The 24,066-nt window shown below is 33.4% G+C and overlaps 3 protein-coding genes across 3 annotated transcripts; 2 read left to right on the forward strand and 1 right to left on the reverse strand.

Annotated features, from left to right (window-relative positions):
* The first annotated feature begins 2,618 nt into the window (after positions 1-2,618).
* Positions 2,619-9,807, forward strand: LOC114380284 (extensin-2-like). The gene is made up of 2 exons (XM_028339284.1): positions 2,619-4,104; positions 7,925-9,807. The coding sequence occupies exons 1-2, from the start codon at positions 2,698-2,700 to the stop codon at positions 9,581-9,583; spliced, it is 3,066 nt and encodes a 1,021-aa protein (XP_028195085.1). The 5' UTR covers positions 2,619-2,697; the 3' UTR covers positions 9,584-9,807.
* A 2,131-nt stretch (positions 9,808-11,938) lies between these two features.
* LOC114378561 (polyadenylate-binding protein RBP47B'-like) lies at positions 11,939-15,384 on the forward strand. Its single transcript, XM_028337187.1, has 7 exons — positions 11,939-12,575; positions 12,660-12,733; positions 13,135-13,265; positions 13,518-13,614; positions 14,572-14,730; positions 14,803-14,885; positions 15,023-15,384. Exons 1-7 carry the CDS (start codon positions 12,005-12,007, stop codon positions 15,111-15,113), a joined length of 1,206 nt encoding a protein of 401 aa, XP_028192988.1. The 5' UTR covers positions 11,939-12,004; the 3' UTR covers positions 15,114-15,384.
* A 2,122-nt stretch (positions 15,385-17,506) lies between these two features.
* LOC114379111 (aldehyde dehydrogenase family 3 member F1-like) lies at positions 17,507-20,672 on the reverse strand. The gene is made up of 9 exons (XM_028337679.1): positions 20,420-20,672; positions 20,161-20,229; positions 19,997-20,093; positions 19,687-19,893; positions 19,006-19,235; positions 18,698-18,870; positions 18,325-18,415; positions 18,047-18,196; positions 17,507-17,931 (listed from the first exon to the last, which is right to left on the reverse strand). The coding sequence occupies exons 1-9, from the start codon at positions 20,618-20,620 to the stop codon at positions 17,665-17,667; spliced, it is 1,485 nt and encodes a 494-aa protein (XP_028193480.1). The 5' UTR covers positions 20,621-20,672; the 3' UTR covers positions 17,507-17,664.
* Positions 20,673-24,066: the final 3,394 nt, after the last annotated feature.

A 24,066-nucleotide genomic window follows, 5' to 3' on the forward strand; every position in this document is an offset into this window, starting at 1 on the left:
CTATGTTAGAAATCAAAGACAAGTATGAGATAATTATAACAACTTACATACCATATTCAACCAATTAGTTAGATTTTTAAAAAAAAAATTCGTCTATCTTAACACTCTCATAGTTTTCACATATGTTTTTTTAATGAATGTATCTTTTAGGCTTCAAAGACTCTTTCCCAACATGTAAGACTTTGTTTGATTTTTTTTTTATGTTAATCCTCCATTTCATTAAAAAAAAATTCTAACTAATCTAGAATTTGATCGAAAAGTAAATAAAGTCTGATTAATAATTATTTCCGTCAAAGATTCAACTTAAACTTTGTTTAATTTGGTGCATGTGGTATTGGATTTGGTGCATCTTATGGATGTAGAACCAAATATGCGCTCAAATTCTTAACATTACAACAACAAACTACTCTTATAAGATTGTTTCCATTTTATTGATATATGTTGTAATTCAGTTAGTTAGCTATGAGTTAGTTAATGATTCATTTTGAAGTTAGTTGGACAGCTATGAAATTTGTTATAACTATATGTGCATGTATAAAAATAATAATGATCATCAATGGGAACGGTGAGAGTGCAGAATTTTTTTTTCAGAATTTTAAGTTTCCTCTATTTTCTCTAAATCAATCCTTTCATTGTTTTCTTTTATTTTCTAACATAGAGTGATAGAGAGTGCCTGTGAGAACTTTATTGTTCCAACAAACTAGTATTCAAAGCTGAGGTTTAAGATCCCTGAATATCAAAATTGAGATGGCTTTCTTGAATGAAAATTTTCCATCATCTATACATGTTCTCATAAGCAAGAACTATGATGATTGATTGGTGTGCTCAGATGAGTTATGAAGAGGTGGAGGTGAATTAGAAGTGGCAACTTACTCAGCTAAATCCTTTGAAGCGTTAACACATAACTCAACACAACATTTCCGCACGATGTAAAATAAAGTCTTTAAAAGTGAGCTGGTTAATTAATGGGCACGACCTGTCAAGAAATTAATTAAGCTTTGAACAAATATAATATAGAAGGATATATACTTCTATATATATATATATATATAGTCTCCGTGTATGCCTCCCACTTTCAAAACTAATAGATAGCAAAATATTAAAATTCTGTCAAAAATAAAAAGCAAAATATTAAAGATAACAAAAAACCTGCATATGCCTAATTAAAATGAACAATCTGAATATATGATTAATTATTATTTTGGCCAATGAGAAATTAAAGGAGACGTTATGTTAGAGGAGAGAAAAAAATTTAAAAGAAAATATTGTCAAGAGAAAAAAAAACTTATAAATTTCCTGTGTTTCAGAAAATTTATTTCAAGATATCTGGTGACATTTTCTAGATGTATAATATCTTTATAGATATTTAAAAAGTTAAAAAAAAAAAGACATCTTTCACATATGTATCAATACATATGGCAATCAATTTCTGAATATCAACCAAGTGTCATGAATAATGAATCTATAATAATGAGTTTTCAATGTAATTGAAATTAAGTCTTACCGCTAAACTTGCTCTGCGATAATTTGATTAGAATTAAATGGTTAGAAGATTACTAGAAGGACCAAATTAATTATTTTGAAAAAAATAGGAGAAATTAAGAGAATAACAAAGGGAGAGTTATCTGGTAGGTGGAGAGAGGAATTGAATGAGAAAGAAACACGCATGTTCGTTAGTTAACCAAAGTATTTTTATAGTCATACTATGTCAAATCAGAAAAACAACACGCAGGATAATATCACAAGTTCAACACAAAAATAAATAAAGAAATAAATAACATTACAACGAATCTTTCCACCGTCGATCTACAACAAAATTGTACGAGCTATCAAATTAAACTCACGAATCCATTTACTGCTGTCCGCTGCCTGCAGTAGCATAAAAATAAAAATCTGGTACACGGATCGAGTGGAACTGATCAAAGTTAGAAAAACTTCAGGTGGTGAAAAAAGCAAGGCAAATGGTGTACACACGTGTTATATGGATTAAAACAATTAATGTACTTCTACTGGCATAGAAAGTAATTATACCAAGTCAAAAATTAATTTTTTAAGCCACCATGAGAATTTTCTACAGTATTATTATAATTCCTCAAGTATGTTAGTTAGCCTGTTGACAAGGATGTCTCATATAACCTGAATCAGTTTTCACCGACGATACATAAAATAACCATAAAGACAATATTATGTTTTTATAATCCAAAAATATGTCGATTATGAATAAAGAACCAGAGCTAATTATAAAGAAAAGACATTTTAAAGAATTCGGGCAACTTTATCAGCAATTTCACGCTTAGGCTCTCGCGATCATAATGCCAGTTCTCCACAAAAAGGCAAAGGAAATAATCAGAATTGTCTACTATACATGACGCGCTTCTAAATTGTTTGTTAAATCTAACAAGAGCTCATTCAGCAGTATCATCACCAACTCTCTTCTTGACTTTGTTCCCAGCCCCGTGTTGTGGAAAATATGAAATCGTTTAATGGAAACCGCAACATCAAGTTGAAATGTTAAAATAATGTAATCATATTTTGAAACTTTAAGCCAGACTGTCACCTAACAAAGATATCTTATCAGTCATCATTGAAGGCAAACACTATATAAAGGCTTGCAATCCATGCTTTGCAAAGCAAGAAATTAATAGAGCATAAGTCTTCTAAAGGACGAGAACAAGGGCTGCACACCACATAGAGAAGATGGGAACTAGGAAATGGCCTCCATTAATCATTGCATTAGCATTTTGCCTAATGGCTATGAGTGTTAGTGCTGAAGATAAGCCTTACTATGGCCAACCATCCAACTACTATCCGCACCCCATGCCCCCACCATATCAGCAAGTAAACCCACCTTATTATTACAAGTCACCTCCATATTACTATAAATCTTCACCACCACCCTCTCCATCACGGCCACCTCCTTATGTTTCCAAAATCCCTCCATATTATTACAAATCACCTCCACCTCCATCTCCATCCCCACCACCACCATATGTTTACAAGTCTCCTCCACCACCATCTCCATCACCTCCTCCACCATATGTCTATAAATCACCACCACCCCCATCCCCTTCACCACCTCCTCCATACATTTATAAGTCTCCCCCTCCTCCCTATGTTTACAAGTCACCGCCGCCACCATCTCCTTCACCTCCTCCACCATACGTCTATAAGTCTCCACCTCCCCCATCTCCCTCTCCTCCTCCACCATATGTTTACAAGTCTCCTCCTCCTCCATCACCTTCACCACCTCCACCTTATGTTTACAAGTCTCCCCCGCCACCATCTCCATCTCCACCACCTCCATATGTTTATAAATCTCCTCCCCCGCCATCTCTCTCACCCCCTCCTCCATATGTCTACAAATCTCCACCCCCACCATCTCCATCACCTCCTCCACCATATGTTTATAAGTCACCACCACCTCCCTCTCCATCACCACCCCGTCCATATGTTTACAAGTCTCCACCTCCTCCATCCCCTTCACCTCCTCCTCCATATGTCTACAAGTTCCCACCCCCAGCATCTCCTTCACCACCTCCTCCATATTATTACAAATCTCCACCACCACCATCTCCCTCGCCTCCTCCCCCATACATTTACAAGTCACCGCCACCTCCTTCACCTTCTCCACCTCCTCCATATGTCTATAAGTCATCACCACCACCGTCTCCATCGCCACCACCTCCATATGTTTATAAATATCCTCCCCCACCATCTCCATCACCTCCTCCACCATATGTTTACAAGTCTCCACCACCACCATCCCCATCACCACCACCTCCATATATTTATAAGTCACCTCCCCCACCATCACCTTCACCACCACCACCATATGTCTACAAATCTCCACCTCCACCATCACCATCACCTCCTCCACCTTATGTATACAAGTCACCACCCCCACCATCACCTTCACCTCCTCCACCTTATGTATACAAGTCACCACCCCCACCATCACCTTCACCACCTTCTCCATATTACTACAAGTCTCCACCACCTCCATCACCTTCACCACCTCCTCCATACTATTACAAGTCTCCACCACCACCATCACATTCGCCTCCTCCACCCTACCTCTATAACTCACCCCCACCTCCTGTGTATTAACCTTGCAGCTAAATCAATTTGAACTTTTTCAATAAATTATGTTCAGCATTGTTGAGTTTAATTTGTAATTACAAGAATTTATTCAGAATAAGGTCTACACCAAAGTAAGTCTTATTTTGGCTGTAGTGTAGCATGCGAGTGTATTGGTGGTAATTCAAAAGTTTGTATTAATCTCTTTTTCCAAATATACATTTAATATCATATTTCATTCTTTTGGTGTTGGTTTCCGTTTTCCTCTCTGCGTTATGAAATTACAAATTCAATTTTATTATTATCTTTTCTTCAATGAATTAAAAGTTAATAATTTAATCTTCATATTAAGGATCATAAATTGAAAACTAAACTAATATTACTATTAACTAAACCAAGAAAAGTATTATAAAATATGATAAAAAAAAGTATTATATTAGTCTTGAATCTCTAGAAAAATGTTCATATAAAACTATTACTTTTATAAAAAAAATATTAATTTAAGAAACATAATAAATTTCACTACAAGAAATATGCGGATCAGCAAAGAAGTTATTTCATCGTCATTCCCACACTAATTACCGAAGGATCAAAGAGGAAAAACACTTTTTAGCTAATTGGTGTGCAAGTATTTTGCCTCTGTTCCTTGATCCTAAGTGACGGAATGATGAGGGAATGAGTCCTCACAAACGTGATAAGTAATTTAGTGAGGGAATGAGTCCTCACAAAATCTTCATTAAATTTAGAAAATAAAATTTTTATATAGCGAGGGTGTAAGTCGCTTGCACACTCCTTGCAAATTAGCGACTAGTGTGTTCCCTCGCAATGTACGTCGTGGCAATTCCCTGGCAAAATGGTTTGAGACTTAACAAGATGGATTGTGTTTAGTGAGAGAAATTTTCCCTCGCAATTTACTCACAAATTAGCAATGGAATATCTTGGTCTCAAATCCCTCGCAAATAGATTAATTTTATACTACTATTCAATTATTATTAAATATAAATAAATCATTAGATATAATTATTTATTCTGCATTTCAAAACATATTTATAATTAAATTTAAATTTAGATCATTTAAGATTACAATAATATTAATATTTTGCTTATCTTAAAAATATCCTCATTTTGATATGTTATTATAATTTGAATTAAAAGAAACATTAAATTTAGGTAATAATATTTTAAAAGAATTAAAAGTTATAAAAATTAATACACGAGACTCCATATAATTTAATGAGAAGTCATATAACAAAAAATAAATATTCATATTTATAATCTTAGAATAAATCAATAATTATCAGCCATTTGATGTCAAGACTGGTTGATTGATTAAATCAATTTTCTTTTTCAATTTATTATATAATTATTCCAAAACTATTAATATTGATTGGGCTTGATGTATTATTTTTGGGGGGGCCGATCACGGTGACATTAGTCAATTTTATTAATGATTAATTTTTGCTGAAAAAATTAACTTATTATTTTGTTTTTTTTTCTCAACCTATGCAATCTATTTATGATTTTATGTGTTTTATATATATTTGAAGCGTTCCCATTCCATTATTTACGATTCGGATTTCGCAGAGAAATTAAGTGTGAATATGGGTCACGATGGCTTCACTCAGAATTTAGAACAGTTTTTTTTTTTTTTCCCGCGTGATTTAAAAGAAAGTCTTCACAAGTGAGCCTATCATCTACACATGCAACACAGAGCAACCAGCCAAGCAAATTAATTTAGCTTTGATCACATATATAGAAGGATGTGTAGTCTCCGTAGTATGTATGTGCCTCCCACTTACTAAGTCATTAAGTATCACTTTATATACATAAAAAAAAAAAAAACCTATTACGTTGCAAAATGATTCGAAAGATAAACAACCCACCTATGTCTAATTAAAGTGAACAATTAATATGATACAAAACTATTATTTTGGCCAATGAGAAAGGAGAAGTAACCATGCCAAACGAAAAGAATTGAAATTCCAACTTGCACTATTAGGAAGCTATAAACCGATCGACGTGGTTACTTCCTAATAGTTGCCTGATAAAAAACTAATGGTTCAAGTTATTTAACAAAGACTGTAAACCGACGTGGGAGAAATAATAATTAAAGAAGATGGAGGTGAGATATTGTGCATAATGTTGCAAGTAATTAACTTGCTAAAGTTAATGGGGATAAAAAATCCTATGACAAAGTAACAGCGTTTAGAATACATGTATGTTCTTCTAAAAAAAAGGAGACATATATGTTGATTAAAATTAAACACTATGCCTTCTAACTAGAACGATTATTCTTCTCCATTTAAGCAATACTATATATGAAAATATCTAATATATTACTGCTCTGACATCATATAAGTGAACAATGGGATATGAACAAATCTTATATGATTTTTTTAAGTTATATGATTTTTAACCTTCTCATTCCTAATATATATATATAAAACTTCAACTTAAGCTTGTAAAGCTTGTAGTCAAACTTTAATTCTGCTAATGTATTTTCACGTCCCTTCCAATTTTGTCGTTAGGCTAGCAATAGGTGAAAATTAAAGGAAACATCATTTAACCACTCTATATGTCCATCTCATAATGCTAGAAGTGGAGCAATTTTTGTGTTGAGCTGTGCAGTTCAATGACAAGTATAAATCGATCACCTTCTAATCTGCTCCAAATTAGCCACACTTCTATGGTGAAAACAAGTCCTGTCCGCTGAACTTGGAATTTACTAATGCAATTCAAATTAAATGGGCAGTAATAGAAGATTACAACCACGACTAACTTAATTAATTTGATAAAATTGAGAGAGAAAAAATAACAAAAAAGGAGTTATCAGGTAGTTAAAGAGACTAATCAAATTAAAAAGAGACGTGAATTCAACAAGCAAGCAACGACGTGTTAATCGAAGTATTTTTATAGTCTTTTTGTATCAAATCAAATACAAAATACATTGAATAGTATTACACGTTCAACATAAAAATAAAGAAATAAATAACCTTACAACATATCTTTCCACGATCAATCTACATTTCGACACCAAGTACTTTTTATTTACAAAATATTGCACAGCCTTTTTTTTAAGACATATTACACGAGCTTTCAAACACGCAAAAATCCATTTACTGCTCTAGCTAGCATAAAAAAAAATCTAGTTGCAGGGTGGAATTGATCAAAAAATCTAACACACGTGATATTGATTAAAAAACTAAGGTAGGTATACTGGCATAGAAAGTAATTATATATACCATGTCAAAAATTAAAATTTTGAAGTCACAAGAATGAGAATTCTGTACAGTGTTATCAAGTATGTTAGTTTATCCTATTGGCAAGGATGTCTTGTAAGCTGAAGAAGTTTTCACCGACGACATAAGAATAAAATAGCAATAAAGATAAGTTTATGTTTTTATATTCCGAAAAGAAGAAAGAAGCAAAGCTAATTATAAAGAAAAGACATGTTAGAGAATTGGAGCAAGTTTTGCATATGACTTTATAAGCCGTTTCACACTTTAGGGCTCGCAATCGTGATGGCCAGTTCTTCAATGAAAGGGCAGAGGAAATAATCAGAGTTGTCTGCTATAACGCGCTTTTTCAATTGTTTGTTTATATCAAACAAGAACTCTTCATTCAGCCATGCCATCACCTACTCTCTTCTTGACTTTGTACCCAGCCCGCGTTGTGGAAAATATGAAATTCTTTAATGCTAAACCACAACATCAAGTTGAAATAATATAAATATAAATTCAAACTTTAAGCCATACTGTCATCTAACAATGATATCTTATCGACCGTGATTGAATGCAAATACTATATAAAGGCTTACAATCCATACTCTTTGCCAAGGAAGAATTAATACACCATAAATCTTCAAAAGACGACGACAAAGATAATTGCACATTCAGAGAAGATGGGAACGAGGCAATGGCCTCGTTTGATCATTGCATTAGCGTTTTGCCTAATGTCTATGAGTGTTGCCGCCGATGATAAACCTTACTATGGCCAACCATCCAACTACTATCCACACTCCACACCACCAACATATCGCCAAATAAAACCTCCCTACTATTATAAGTCGCCTCCATATTATTACAAATCACCTCCTCCACCATCTCCATCACCACCTCCGCCATATGTTTATAAATCTCCACCATCACCATCTCCTTCACCACCACCTCCATACATTTATAAGTCTCCCCCTCCACCTTCTCCATCACCTCCTCCGTCATATGTTTATAAATCTCCACCACCACCATCTCCTTCACCACCTCCTCCATACATTTATAAGTCTCCCCCTCCACCTTCTCCATCACCTCCTCCTCCCTATGTTTACAAGTCCCCACCTCCACCATCTCCTTCACCTCCTCCACCATACGTTTATAAGTCTCCCCCTCCACCTTCTCCATCACCTCCTCCGCCATATGTTTATAAATCTCCACCACCACCATCTCCTTCACCACCTCCTCCATACATTTATAAGTCTCCCCCTCCACCATCTCCATCACCTCCTCCTCCCTATGTTTACAAGTCCCCACCTCCACCATCTCCTTCACCTCCTCCACCATACGTTTATAAGTCTCCCCCTCCACCTTCTCCATCACCTCCTCCGCCATATGTTTATAAATCTCCACCACCACCATCTCCTTCACCACCTCCTCCATACATTTATAAGTCTCCCCCTCCACCTTCTCCATCACCTCCTCCTCCCTATGTTTACAAGTCCCCACCTCCACCATCTCCTTCACCTCCTCCACCATACATTTATAAGTCTCCACCTCCTCCGCCCTCTTCTCCTCCTCCACAATATGTTTATAACTCTCCACCCCCTCCGTCACCTTCACCACCTCCACCTTATGTCTACAAGTCTCCCCCTCCACCTTCTCCATCTCCCCCACCTCCATATATTTATAAGTCACCACCTCTTCCTTCTCCCCCTCCACCATATGTCTACATGTCCCCACCACCACCTTCTCCATCCCCACCACCTCCATATATTTACAAATCTTCTCCTCCACCATCTCCCTCACCTCCTCCTCCATTTGTTTATAAGACACCACCACCACCATCTCCATCACCACCACCTCCCTATGTCTATAAGTCTCCACCTTCATCATCTCCCTCTCCTCCCTCACCATATGTTTACAAATCTCCACCCCCACCATCACCTTCACCTCCCCCACCTTATATCTACAAATCCACTCCTCCGCCATCTCCCTCACCACCACCTCCATATGTTTATAAGTCACCTCCCCCACCTTCCCCTTCACCACCACCACCCTATGTCTACAAGTCACCGCCACCTCCATCTCCTTCTCCACCTCCCCCATATGTTTATAAATCTCCACCTCCACCTTCTCCATCGCCTCCTCCACCATATTACTATAAGTCACCTCCTCCTCCATCACCTTCACTGCCTCCTCCATATTACTACAAGTCTCCCCCTCCTCCATCACATTCGCCTCCTCCACCATATCACCCCTACCTCTATAACTCACCCCCACCTCCCGTATATTAAGTTTACGGCAAAAGCAATTTGATTTTGTTTCTTTTCAATAATTTATGTTCAACATTGTTGCAATTAATTTGTAATCACTTGTGTATTAATAATTGGGTCTACACTAAAGTGAAAGCCTTATTTTGGTTGTAGTGTAGCCCATGCTTGTGTATTGGTTTTAATTCGGAAGTGTGTATTAATCTCTCTTACCAAATATATATACATTAATACCAAATTTTGTTCTTCGTTGGTGTTGGATTCCATTTTCTTCATTGCATTATGAAATTATGATCTTGAAGAAACTCGCCAATAATGAACTTTCTATATTGTAAAACTAAATTTGATTGCACTCATTTTACTAAAAGAAGAAATTAGGATTCGAATAGCATAATAGTTATTTAAGTTACACCGATATAATTCGATTATATATATATATATATGCACACTTGTAAGCAATGAACAAGTGAATCCTTTTTAGTTTGGATGATTTTAATTAAACGAAAAGAAGTAAATAAAAGAGATAACAAAACAATAAGAGGAGTTTGATAACGATTAATTATGAGTATATTTTGGAGGTTAAATTATAGAGGAATTTGTAATTTTTCTCTTCTAATTTTTCCTTTTTGAGCAAATAATTGTTAAATTATCATCATTTAGGTTTTTATGCAAAAAATATTAAGAGTGATGGATTTATGAAGCTTAATGAGTAAAATAAAGCCCAGAAAAACAGGAATAATTAAGGAAATCATAACTAAGTAAGGAAAACAAGTTAATTGATGAAAGAATGGATAATTAATGAAAGGAGGGCTAATTAAGAAAAGAAGACTAATTAAGGAAAACAAACTAATTGAGGAAGACAGTACTAATTAAGGAAAAAAAGACTAATTGATGAAAGTAAGGCTAATTAAGAAAAATAAAATAATTAAGGAAAGTAAAGACGAACAGTGCAAGAAGCCCATTAATCTGCACTTATAAGAGAAGAAGGAAAAGACACATGGAAATTTCTAGATAATACAATTTTTGATTAGGGGTTCAATCCCTAATATGTGTGTATGAAAAACATATATTAAGAGAAATCAACTTCTTAAATGAATCTATATACCTCGAAAGATTAGTCGTTGACTCTTGACTAGGGTTATTCGGGTTCACCCAAAAAATGTAAGAAGAAAAATTTTCATATTAACTAATATTTTTAATTTTTAATGAGATATTAAAATATTTATTCTAATTTTACCTTCTAATAAATACTAAGTCTTGAAAGAATTAATAACACATTTCTTGAAATTAAGAAAAAGAATAAAGATATAAAATTGTCTCTTAAAAAATACTATTGTCTTAAAATGTTTTTCTTTTTAAAAATTTATATGAATTTTTAAAAAAGTATTAGTTATTTTGGAATGGAGGAGTATATTTTTAAAATAACTAATCCACGACAAAAAGTCTTGATAATAAGAAATATTAAATGACAATAATTTCATCAAAATTCTTACCAAAATGAATGGATATGGTTATGAATTTTAGATTTTAGACAAATGAACACATTCCATACATTTACTTTATGCTCTTCACCACATGCTTCCTACACTTTCGATTTTCATTGGTGGATAAAATTACCCTTAATAAATTTTAGCACTCCCTTCCCCTAAATGTTGTTCTAGAATGAATATTTTGTAATGCATTTGCAATCCATAATAGATATTCTAAAACATTTTTTCAGAATGGATATATTCTGGAACATGTTTTGGGATTTGCAAATCTATTATGAAATACTCATTCCGTAATACACTTGTAAATCAAGAATGTATGTTGGAATACCTATTCTCGAAGCCAAAAAAAAGTTTTGTATTACGGAATAAGTGTTATTTTCACATTTTTTTTGAATTTACAAGTATATTACAAAATGACTATTCATAATAGACATAAAAATCCTAAAATGTGTTTCGGAACACCCAAATCAAAACCCAACACCTAGAACCCACTCCACAAAAGCCAAAGATTCACACCAAAACCCAATACCACAACTTACCAGAAGCCAAACACCCACTTACCTTTGCGAGTGTCACACCTAAAAGGTGATTGAGGGAAGTTTGTCAAGTGACTGAGGGAAGTAATGATGTCGTGTGAGATTGCCGACTCAATGAAGGGGATCGCCGAAAGGGGGTCTCATTGAAACATTTGGGGAAAGAGAGTGTTGAAATTCATTAAGGATAATTTTGTCACACAATAAAAATGGAAAGTGTGAGATTCAGGTGGTGAAGTGTTGAAAGTAAATGTCCACATTCCATACCATCTGAATTTCGTGTGCTACTGCCCCAACCCACATAAGGATGGGCCCATAACATAGTCTTCTACACTTTAAATTCAAAAGCAGCCTCAATCTCACACCAACAACACTAAATAAAAAAAAAGGAGGCTGAAGCATAATCAGCGCGGCGGTGTAAGATGGTAGCAACGGCGATCGAGGAAGTGCGAACCCTCTGGATTGGCGATTTACAGTACTGGGTCGACGAGTCCTACCTCTCTCAGTGCTTCGCCCACAGCGGCGAAGTGGTTTCCATCAAAATCATCCGCAACAAGCTGACGGGCCAGCCCGAGGGCTACGGCTTCGTCGAGTTCGTCTCGCACGCCTCGGCCGAAGCCTTTCTCCGAACCTTCAACGGGGCCCAAATGCCCGGCACGGACCAGACCTTCAGGCTCAATTGGGCCTCGTTCGGGGACTCCGGGCCCGACCACTCCATCTTCGTCGGCGATCTCGCCCCCGACGTCACCGATTTCATCCTCCAGGAGACTTTCCGGGCCCATTATCCCTCCGTTAAAGGGTCCAAAGTCGTCACCGACCCCGCCACGGGCCGCTCCAAGGGCTATGGGTTTGTTAAGTTCGCCGATGAGGCCCAGAGGAACCGCGCCATGACTGAAATGAACGGCGTTTATTGCTCCACGCGACCAATGCGTATCAGCGCGGCTACTCCTAAGAAGAATGCTTCTTTTCAACACCAATATGCTCCACCTAAAGGTAAGTGCAATACAATTCTTCGTTAGATTTTATTTTTATTGCAACTTTGAAGAGGCGCTTATTGTGAATTTGATTACTTTGCAGCAATGTATCAATTTCCTGCATACACTGCTCCAGTGAGTACTGTTGCGCCGGAGAATGATGTGAATAATACCACTGTAAGTCGGATACATCACTGACCAATCATTTATTTATGTTATGATGAGTAAATCACCGTTTTAGTCCTGGAAGTGTATAGCGTTGTTACATCAGTGTCTGAAATTAAGGAAATTTCAAATAAGTCCAATCACATTAGTCCAAAATTCAGAAAAACGTATTACTTGAGAGATAATATTAACACATTTAGGGATCAAAATGATAGTAAGGATTTAAGTTTATGAACTTGGATGAAACAACTGGAACTTTTAGGGACTTAATTTGGATTTTTTTTTATTTTAGAGACTAATATAATGTGACTGCATATTAAAGTGATAGCACGTTACGCTTTCAGGAATTAAATTGCTGGTTTACTCTTTATGTGATTTTATGGTACTCTTACTTACATCCGTTTGTGTTGCAGGTTTGTATTGGTAATTTGGATCTTAATGTGACGGAGGAGGAGCTTAAGCAAGCCTTTGTGCAATTTGGTGATATTGTGTTGGTCAAAATTTATGCGGGCAAAGGATATGGTTATGTTCAATTTGGAACTAGGTTTTTGCTTTTTTACCCTTAATCTTTAACATGTGAATCTTTGTGGGGTTACTCTAATATTTTGAAACTCAAAGGGTAAATGATATGATTTTGACTGTTGCTACCCCTTTTCCAAGGCAATAAGTTTCATGTGGCCTGATGTCATGTTACTCTGCATCTTATGAGGTCTTTCATCAATCTTAGTTTCTTCTCCTTCTGCTTTTGCTTGTTATTAATTGGCATTTTAACAGCTTCCATGGCTTTTGTCTGTAGAGCGTCTGCTGAAGATGCCATTCAGAGGATGCAAGGGAAGGTAATAGGTCAGCAAGTGATCCAAATTTCTTGGGGCAGTACCTTGACAGCTAGACAGGTGATTTTGCCTGTGGAAATGATTCAACTATTGACAAAATGAATTTAGATTGTCATGCTTACACTGGCCTGTTGCATGTTTGTCATATACAATGCATTTTAATTTTGAAAACTACTTCAATGTATACAACTATATAAGGTCTTCCAATATTTGTAGGTCGGTAACATATGGCCTTGTTTAGGGTTATTGTCCTTGAGAATTTGATCTTTAGCCAGGTTCAATGGTGTTGTGTGATTTGTGTAGCTGATCTCACCCAATGTGATAAGGTTTTTGTTGTGGTATTATGTTTTGCCATGTTTAGTGGTTTGGCTGTTTGGTCGTTGAAAGATGTTTGGAAGATAAGTCTAGACTCTACTTGACAATCATGAGATTGATGCCTATGAAGGTTGGTTCAGTTGATAGGATTGGAATGTTAGTAAAAAGGAATAAGGTTCAAGTCCAGTTGGTGGTCTTTCTTTATAGGTTATCACAATTGCATATGCAAACTGGGTTTGGAGCCACTTCCCCTTCCCCTAAACTTTCATTCACAGAGAGAAAAAAGTCACAAGGTTGTGATGATATGTGGTGACACAAGGAAAGATAATATATGAGAAAGCCAAATATTAGCTCAAAGCTGACTAGTTTTAGTTGAAGTTAAGATGATGTAGTATATAATTTAAAGCTAAATATTTAGTTGATATTTAGTTGAAGCTAAATATTAGCTGTAGCAGTTACATTTGAATGCCCAATTCTAAAAATTAATTAAATAATATTATAGAAGGGGTATTACTATAGGCTTCTCTTTTTTTCTTTTTTCTATTTTAACTGGATACCAAACCTTAGTATTGATTTATAAAATTCTTCATTAATGATGTTGGGCAACCAGATTAAGAGTAGCTGGTATGTGGATTCACCTTTTAGTATTCATTAAATGTGCAATTATGTTAGCACTAAAATTTATTAATGAAACAATTTTAGGATGTACCCGGTGGCTGGGGTGCACAGATGGATCCAAGTCAATGGAGTGCTTACTACGGATATGGACAGGGTTATGAATCATATGCTTATGGTGCTACTCATGATCCCTCCTTGTATGCTTATGGTGCATATGCCGGTTATGCACAATACCCTCAGAATGTAAGTTTACATACACATGGAAGAGAATGACATTTTTGAGTTACTCATGCATATTGGTTGCTTACTTTTCAGGTTGAAGGTGCTCAAGACATGTCAGCAGTGTCTATGCCTATGGAGGAATTGTATGACCCCCTGGCAATGCCTGATGTCGATAAGTAAGCTTCTCTCCTTTTTTTTTTATTTAGAAGTTAATGACACCTTAAAAATAATGTAAATTGGCTTTCACCAAAAGAAAAACTTGTATATATTGGCTCATTGCGTGTTTATGACGAATCTTTGATTGCTTTTCCAGATTAAATGCTGCATATCTTTCAATACACGGAAGTTCCATTTTAGGGCGGTCCCTTTGGCAGAGAACTTCACAATCTTTACAGCAAGCCTAGGATCTATATGTATTGTCAGGTCAATTTTAGGCATTAAGGCTTCAAAATATGGCTGTCTTACAATTTTGCGTTTGTTTCAACATGAGTGGAAGAGCATGTTAATTAGATCAATGGTAGTATTTTATGATGTAATACTGAATATCAATGATTTTATTTTAGTTTAGGATTTGAGTTTTAATAGTAATCTTGTATTAAAATTTAGATATGATGTCATAAGGATATTGTGTCGTAATTTTCAGAATTTGTTGTAATGTAGGCTCTTTTTCCTATCTGTGCTTCCTAAATTTTGCGTGCTTATTTTCTGTATATTTTACAACTGGAGCTACAACAACAAAGTTATCAATCCCACTTGCTATTACATAAAACATGCAAATACTTGGGGTATGGGGTAGACACGGTTAACAAACTGAAACATCCTCTAAAAGTTTTGATTTTTTTTTTTTTAACGTCCAGTTTCTTTTGTATTCCTTAATATTTTCTTTCTCTATTTCTTTTCTTTTCATCATGGTATTTTTTATTCCTTCCTTTATATTTTTTGTTAGAAATATTCTTTGATTTTTTCAGGCACCGGCAAACAGTAATTATCTTCTGGTTTTGGCTTTTAATTTGATTGATTATCTTGTAATTTTAATTCTCTCTTTCTCTTGCTTAGATTTATATTGTTTGATTGTTCTTTAATTTTTATTACTGCTGTGGGAAAAAAAAGGAAACTTTGTGAGGTTATTAGACACAAATATCAGAAATCACGAATTTGTGTCTTACTTCCTTCGGTTTGTGTAAAAAAATACAGTAAAATTTGTTTCTGATAAAAATAGCCGGAGTTAGTTTATTCACCAATGAATTTTACTGTAATTATAGGAGAGAATGTGTTACCACAAGTATTAGATATTTTGATGTACAATTAGGCGATTCACTAACCAGCACATTACTTGGTGTTCGGAGATTAATTTCATTAAATAAAAGAGGAAAACTGGTTCATTTAATGCCACTAACATCAAGTTGATTTAATAATTAAAAAAGAATATTGCTAACAATAATTTTTCACCAGCAATCGGTATACTAGTATTTTTCAACTACCAATATACGATCACAATTCTCTACCACTAGTTTTTGTGGTTGCAAACATTAAGTTTGGATAGTCATAATGATAGGGCATTTTTTGGGAGCGGCATAATTAATAAGGTTGGTGGAATTGAGTACTTGGCAATGAAACAAAAATAATTATATTTAATAATATTATTTTCTTAAAAAAAATATAAAAAAATTATAAAATTTAATTTAATAAATAAGTAATTTTAAAATCAATTAAAAAAATTATATAATATAATATCTATATTTTATAATATTTTAAATTAAAAAAAATAAAAATGAGAAAGAAAGTTCCAAGTAGTATATATTGAAAATTAAATTAAAAGAATAGTATAGATTAAAAAAAATAGGAAAAAGAAGATATATTTAAAAAAAAAACCTGACAATAAATCTGTTAAATATGTATTCCTTCGTAAGGTTTGGGTACTATACCAGGACTTCATTTGTTTTGAAATAACTGTCATTTTTATATTAACGAGCAAAGATTTTAAATTAAAAAAATTAACTACAAAAGTTATAAACTCATTTGGTTAGTTTTCTTCTCTTTTCATTAATTTTTCTATTTTAGTACAAATTCTTAAATATAGTGAAAACGTTGAGCAATAAAAATGGTGTCTTCCTTGCTTTCTAAAATGATAAATATTTAAAAAAAATTAAAAATACTAACAATTATTAGAATAATAAGAATAATAATTTTTAGGCCATTCTGATAATTTCTTAGTTTCATTTCAACATAAAAACTATGATTTTTTTTTTAATGAGAAGATGGAGACAAACCGAGGGCATCAGATGATATTATTAAAAGGAATTTTATAATAATAATAATAAGAATAGTTAATATTTATTTTATTAATTAGTTTTATTTTTTTTTAATGATATTGTGTGATTTATATAACCAAATTCTCTTGATTTATCGTCTTGCTTTGATATTTTCTTAATCTCTAGAGCAACTATAAATAAATTTTTTGACATTATTAGTCTTTTTAGCACGGATTCAATCATTGATGAATTTAATTCATTGAAATTTCGTTGAATTTAATTTTCCTAAATGCCTAGGTTATTGTGAGATATTATTTTCTTTTACTTTAAATTACATTTTGTATAATTTGTATTAGCATAAAATCTTATTTGCGGAGATGAAATAAGGATAACTTAGATGCATAAAACTATTTTTGTATTATTCAAATTATCAAGGTAAAACCTTATGTTAATTAGTAAGTTTCCTCTATGAAATAATTGCAATTCAGTTTAGTACTGCATGCAGCGATCATCAGATAATTGTCACATATATACCACGGGACTAATTCTTACTAAAATCAAGCTGCATAAGAATTTAATACGCAAATGTTATAATCCACAAGTACGGATGACTTGCACAAAGAACAATATTTATTGGATACCCTTATAGGTAACATTTAATTAGTACTGAAGTCACGTACGTGCATATATGCTAGCTAGCTAGCTAAACATGATCTGAGATTAAACGTTTTGACGGTCTCTTTAAGCCCAACAGGACAAGGAGCAATCCCAGATAATCATAATTGTAAGAGACTTCAAGTAGTTGTAACTTGTTTAGTGTCCATGGAGGATATCTATACCAAAAATCAGTGAGGAAACTTCTTCTTACAATTGCTTTCTGGTGGCTAAATGTGTCAAAGGAGAATTTCCCATGGTACATGCCAAACCCACTTTCCCCCACTCCTCCAAATGGAACAGTATCAACTGCATACTGCACAAATTTAACACAAATATTATGCACTAAGTCTGAGGAATTAATAAATAAAATATGCAAAAAGATTAGATTAAGAGTGGAATATTAATGCTAGATAGGGTATTGGTATTACTTGTAGAATTGCGTCGTTGATAGTCACACTGCCAGATGATGTTTCAGATATCATTCTTCTCTGCAGTGTTTGGTTTTTGGTGAAAACATAAAGGGCAAGAGGTTTAGGTCTAGAATTTATGAATTTAATACTGTCCTCAATCTTCTCCACCTGCAAATTATTAATATGAAGATAAAGAAAAAAAAATGGAACTCATTGGTCAAGTTGGAAAATATATAGAGAAATACATATAGTATAAGCATGTGGTATAACTGAGAACAATGTTGCATGAAGCTTACGGTAATAATTGGAAGTAATGGGCCAAAAATCTCTTCCGACATAATTGCTGCTTCCAGTGGGGGATCCACCAAGATCGTTGGCTCAATAAATCTGCACGAATTCACATAACATAACGCTTTTTCGGCTGAGTAATTGTACAACCAAATCTGTCAGCTGGCCTTTCTAAGGAATTACCGTATTGCATTTAATGCGATAAATCTATCAACAACTAATAATTGAATAATTCTAATTGCGGGAGTGTTAGATAAGCAATACTCTTTTTTATATTTCTAAAGATTAAATATTTTTTTTTATTTAATACAGTTTTTCTAAAATAGTAGATAGATGTGTACGAGAATATAATAGAAAGAGCAAAAAGAGTCAGTCAATTACAAGTTTTGTTCGTCCATTGAACCACCATAAATCACAGATTCTTTGACCTTTTTATCAGCAAGAAGATTCTTCAATCTAGAGAAGTGGTGTTTATTAACTATCTTGGCAATAGTTTTGGATTGTTGAGGGTTCTCTCCAAACATTTTCTTGATCCAGACCTTCATCAATTCCACCTAATTAAAAGAACAAGAATAAGCACAACAAAGCAGCCCCTAGAAATTTTTATATATATATATATATATATATATATATATATATAGAAACAAATTAAGAACAGTGAAAAATGTCAAAAGGATGTATGTATGTACCAGTTTAAAACAGTAAACCTTTTCCACAAGGACATAATCAATTGCTATGCATGCTTGACCAGCACATGCCCCATATTTCCCCACAATAATTCTCTTCACAGCGACCTCTATGTTCCAAGAAGATGAAAGGGAGTCAACAACTGCAGGGCATTTTCCACCCAACTCCAAAGTCACAGGAGTTAGATGCTTCACAGCAGCAGACATCACAATCTTCCCCACATGTGCACTTCCTGCCATTAGTTTTTACAACAATGGAAGAGACAACATTTTGTTCTGTTAAGAAACAATTAAGGAGTAAGGACTAAAGTATGTTTTAAGTTTATGTTTTTAAGTTGTTAGTTAAAATAGGTTCAAGTCCTGTAATTTAAAAATGATAATTTTGATTCTTGTATTTTTAATAATTAGTGAGTTTTATCTCTCTTGATTATGAAGTTTAAGATACTAGACTGAGAAGCAAAATTCACCTATTATAAAAAAAATCAAGACTAAAATCATTATTTTTAAAGTAAGAGAAAATAAATTATTTAAATTTAATTTTAATAAGAATTTAATTTTGTAATATTTATTTATAAATTACAATTTGAAAATTAATGTTAACGATCATTAATTTTGATAAATAAAATGGAGTCACTTATCACCTAAAACACATTTTTTTTAAGAAAAAAAAGTCATTTAATTTACCTGTGAAGAATATTTTGTCCCATCTTTGCTCTAGAAGTTGCTGAGTTTCTTTTGGCCCTCCTTGGATGACCTTAATGGCTTTATTGTCCAAATAAGTGGAGAGATTAGAAGCAAGTAGAGAAGAACATGCTGGAGACAACTCTGAAGGCTTTAAGACTGCTGCATTTCCCGCAGCTACTGCTCCTATCAGTGGCTCCAAGGATATTCCTGTAGTTTTATGCATCAATCCCTCTTAATTAGTTAGCTAACCAAACCTATATATGATGAACATATAATTAATGCAGTGATATGAATATTGTTTCTAACTCACCAAAGGGGAAATTCCAAGATGAAATAATGAGGACCACACCAAGTGGCTCCGGAACAATTTCTGCACTGGTTAGCAATGCTAATTGCGGCAACGCAGCCTATCAAAAGGTGAAGTTATATATACTATGTAACAATATTTTGAAGGAATAAACACGTACATCTTACCTTTTTGCCTGACATCCAATGTTTCAAAGACTTCAACGCCAGATTTAAGGTCTTAATCAACGTTCCTATCTGCGCGAATGGATCAAATAGTAAGAAATTATAAATGAAAATGGTTTATTATTCCCACATATTATAGCACAGCCAAAATACTTAAAAGAGAACTTTGTGTAAGAAACTCTTTTAATTCATTAGCCATGCTAAAACACTTTTTATTGTAATATAATATAATAGCAGAAGAAATTAATATGGGAAGAGATACCTCGTCTCTGAAAGCTTCAAGTTGATGTTTCCCTAAATCATGCATGAGGGCATTCATGATATCTTCTTGTTTTTCAATGAGAAAACGACGCAACCCTTTGAGCTGCGATTCTCTCCAGGACGCTTCCTTAGTCTTTCCACTCTCATAATACCCCCTCGTGTCATTTAAGTCTCTCTCCAAACTTGGCATAATGATCTCCATCGTGCTTTGTGGTGCTGCTTAGCCTCTCAGCAAACCACTATTTATATTTGTTCAACTAACTCGCTTCAATTTATAAACTAGTTTCGGCTTTATTTTTATTTTTTTTAAAAACTAGTTTAGGCTTTCATAAAGGTAAGCCAGGGCTCTTTGCATTCTGTCATTCACATGTTTTTGTCGGGGTACTTACATGATCTTTAGGATAAGTTTTTTTTATAAAAAAATATGTTAAAATCAATATTTATAAGTTACATTAATATAATTTGCACATACTATATTAAGTTATTCAAAAAATTTAATGGGACAATTTTTTATTTCAAAACCTACTGTAATATTATATTGAAATTTTTATTCACAAATCATATATGAAAAAAATTATATTAATCTAAAATTATTTAATATCTTATTTATTTACAATATAATTAACTTAATATATACTTTAAAATATAAAAAATAAGAATTATTTAATTAGATTTTATTATTATTAAATTTTGACAAATATTGACCCAAACAAATAAGGTATATATATATATATATATATATATATATATATATATATATATATATATTGAAATAATTGTATGATAGGGTTAGGATTTTCAATAGTTTGAAAGACAGGGGCGGTAGGACGTACAAAAAAGGGATGGTACGGACGTGCAATTATAATCAAGGGGTTATTGATAGTTAAGAGAGCTGTGTTTGGTTTTTAAAATAAAAATAAAAATAAAAATAAATAATGATGTTTATTATTATGTTTTTTAATTTATATTTTTTTTAGTGTTTAGTGTAATGTTATGTTTGTAACGATTAAAAAAAGAGAAAAGGATAAAAATTAAATTATATTTTGGATAAATAATTATTTTTGTTGTTGAATGTGTAATTCTTAGACAAATTTGTCCATAAATATATTATGTAGGCTCTTTTGTTGCGGATAAAAGTTAACGGGTGAATGAATTTATTATATTTTTTTCACTTTCGAAAACTAAAATTTAAATTTTTATCTTTCAGGAACGAATTTATCAGTATTCTAAATATTTAAAGAAGAAAATAATTATTTATCCTAAAAATAACAACGAGAAATTTTAAATTTTTGTGATCTACACCTTTTATATTTTGTTTTAGTTCAAAAAAATTTCTTTTATTTTCGTTATCACTATTTTCATCCTCTAAATTAAATAGATCCTTATATTAAAATGCAACCAACAAAGATTTCTCTGGCTGATAAGAATCATATCCTAAAAATACACAAATTTGATTCGTGCCATTGAAGTGAGGACATTAATACCTTTATAAAGATTTATTCAACTTTGAGACTTGTCACAGTGAGCTGCAATAATCTATCTCACTTAAACTTTTTTTTGAAGAAAAAAAAAGTTGGATGCTACAGATATATATGGAGATGTAGGAGCCATAGTGTCAAAATGGAAAGAGCCAAAGAGGTGTAGTTGGTCGGTAAAACCGGGGCTCTTAAGTGGATGGATTGATTGCACATGGTGTGCAGTTAAAGCTCTGAAGGTAGTTTGCAGGGTGGTCGTCATTCACTCCGTGTCTTGTCATGTGGGTGAAATGGATGGTGTGTAATTGTGTTGGTAATTAAATGGACACGTTCAAGTCGAATAAATGGATTTCGTTATTAACTTGGTTAAGTAGCTAAGATCCTTAAATGCATTTATTTTGAACATGAGCGAAAACCAACACTTTTATTTTTAATGCTCCAGCTAAGATCCTTAAATACATGGATTGGATTGTACAAAAATCCAATCAAATTGACGATATGGACATGTTCATGTGGAGTAAATGGATTTCGTCATTAACTTGGTTAATATCTTCTTTTTTTTTAGAGGAAACTTGGTTAATAGCTAAGATCCTTAAATGCTTTGATAAGGATTTATTTTTGAACATGTCTAAAAACTTTTTGTGGATGGATTTTATCCATCTCTCATGGTTGGATATATCTTTATGGACGGAAACTATCGTGGAGAAGTGTCTCAAATGGTTTATCATGAACCATTTTTTTTCACCGTTAGATACATCTCACGTACACATTTATATGGTGGACCTGCTACACCATAATTTTTTTCTTCTTCCACTTTCCTCCAATCCGGACAATTACAAATGGCAACCACCTCTGTTTTTGGATGTGCCACCGCTCACCGTTGCCGAAGGTGTATGCCTCTGGCTTCCAGATCCGCCGCTCTCATAATCGGGATCCAAATCTATCGTACGTGCCGATGACATCCAGATCTGTTACTCACTCCACCGGTGTCTAGATCCGCGGTGTATTTGTTGACGATGTGCATGGTCGACACGATGGTCATTGAACTTGATGTCGATGTAGATCCGACGGTGAGGGAGGCTGGTGCCGTAGAACATGCAGGGGCCAAAGACACGATTGGGAACGGTGGCAAATGTGTTTGTTTGATTGGAATTCAAAAATCAAGTAAACGAAGGAGGAGAAATAGGGGATCGTAGAAAACTGAATCGCTTTGGTCATTCACTTTTATTTTCCAGGGGTGATGGATATGTGTTAGATTAAAGAACACTATGAAAGGGAACTTGGTGGAGCAGAGTGCAGACGAGTCCCGCCCCATCCTTACATATCTGACAACAGAATACCATATCCTTTGAGTTTGTGGAGCAAGCAGATCAGGATTCATGATTTGATTAAATCCACGAGTAAGTGATGGTATGTGGAGAACTTCATATATGATAGTGCACTCCTCTTTATAAATATGTATTTTTGTTATAATGAAGTACTTTATTTATTTATATGTATTTTTTTTCCTCTTCTGATCATGTTATTGCATACTACTCTTTGTATATAAAAGTTGAAATAACTTAAGTAAAAGTACTGTTATGAGTTATTCTTCAAAGAGAGTATTTTTAAGAATTTTGTTTAATATCTTATCTTTTTGAATCTATATCATTTTATCTTTATTTCTAAATTAAATTTCAATATTTTTTAAGAAAAATTATCAATAATTAAATATAATCTTGTATCACAACATAAATTATTTATAATAAGTCAAAAATATTATGTTTGTGTTAAAAAATGTTTGTTACTAACAAATTTAAATTATAATATACAACTTATACATTCAAAATTATTTATTTACTATAAATTTTAATTAGAATAAATAGTATATTCACTCACAATGTAAATTTTTACAATATCTTCCCATTATAACTCATCATCGTCATGTACATATTTTTACTTTTTGCATCCCCTGTTTTTAATTTTGCACCATTATTTTTATTTCTAAATCTTTACTAAAGTTATCCTCTAAATGACAACTTCAATGCTCACATTTAAAAAAAAAAAAAAAAAGAACGAAATCGTCAAATAAAACATGATTTCTGAATTATTTATTTTAAAAAGTGAGAGACACCATTTTTAAACATGACTTATGACTTCTTTACATGAAGTCATGTTTTAAAATATTATTTGC

This window comes from Glycine soja, chromosome 12 (assembly GCF_004193775.1).
Source record: "Glycine soja cultivar W05 chromosome 12, ASM419377v2, whole genome shotgun sequence".
NCBI classification, from domain to species: domain Eukaryota; kingdom Viridiplantae; phylum Streptophyta; class Magnoliopsida; order Fabales; family Fabaceae; genus Glycine; species Glycine soja.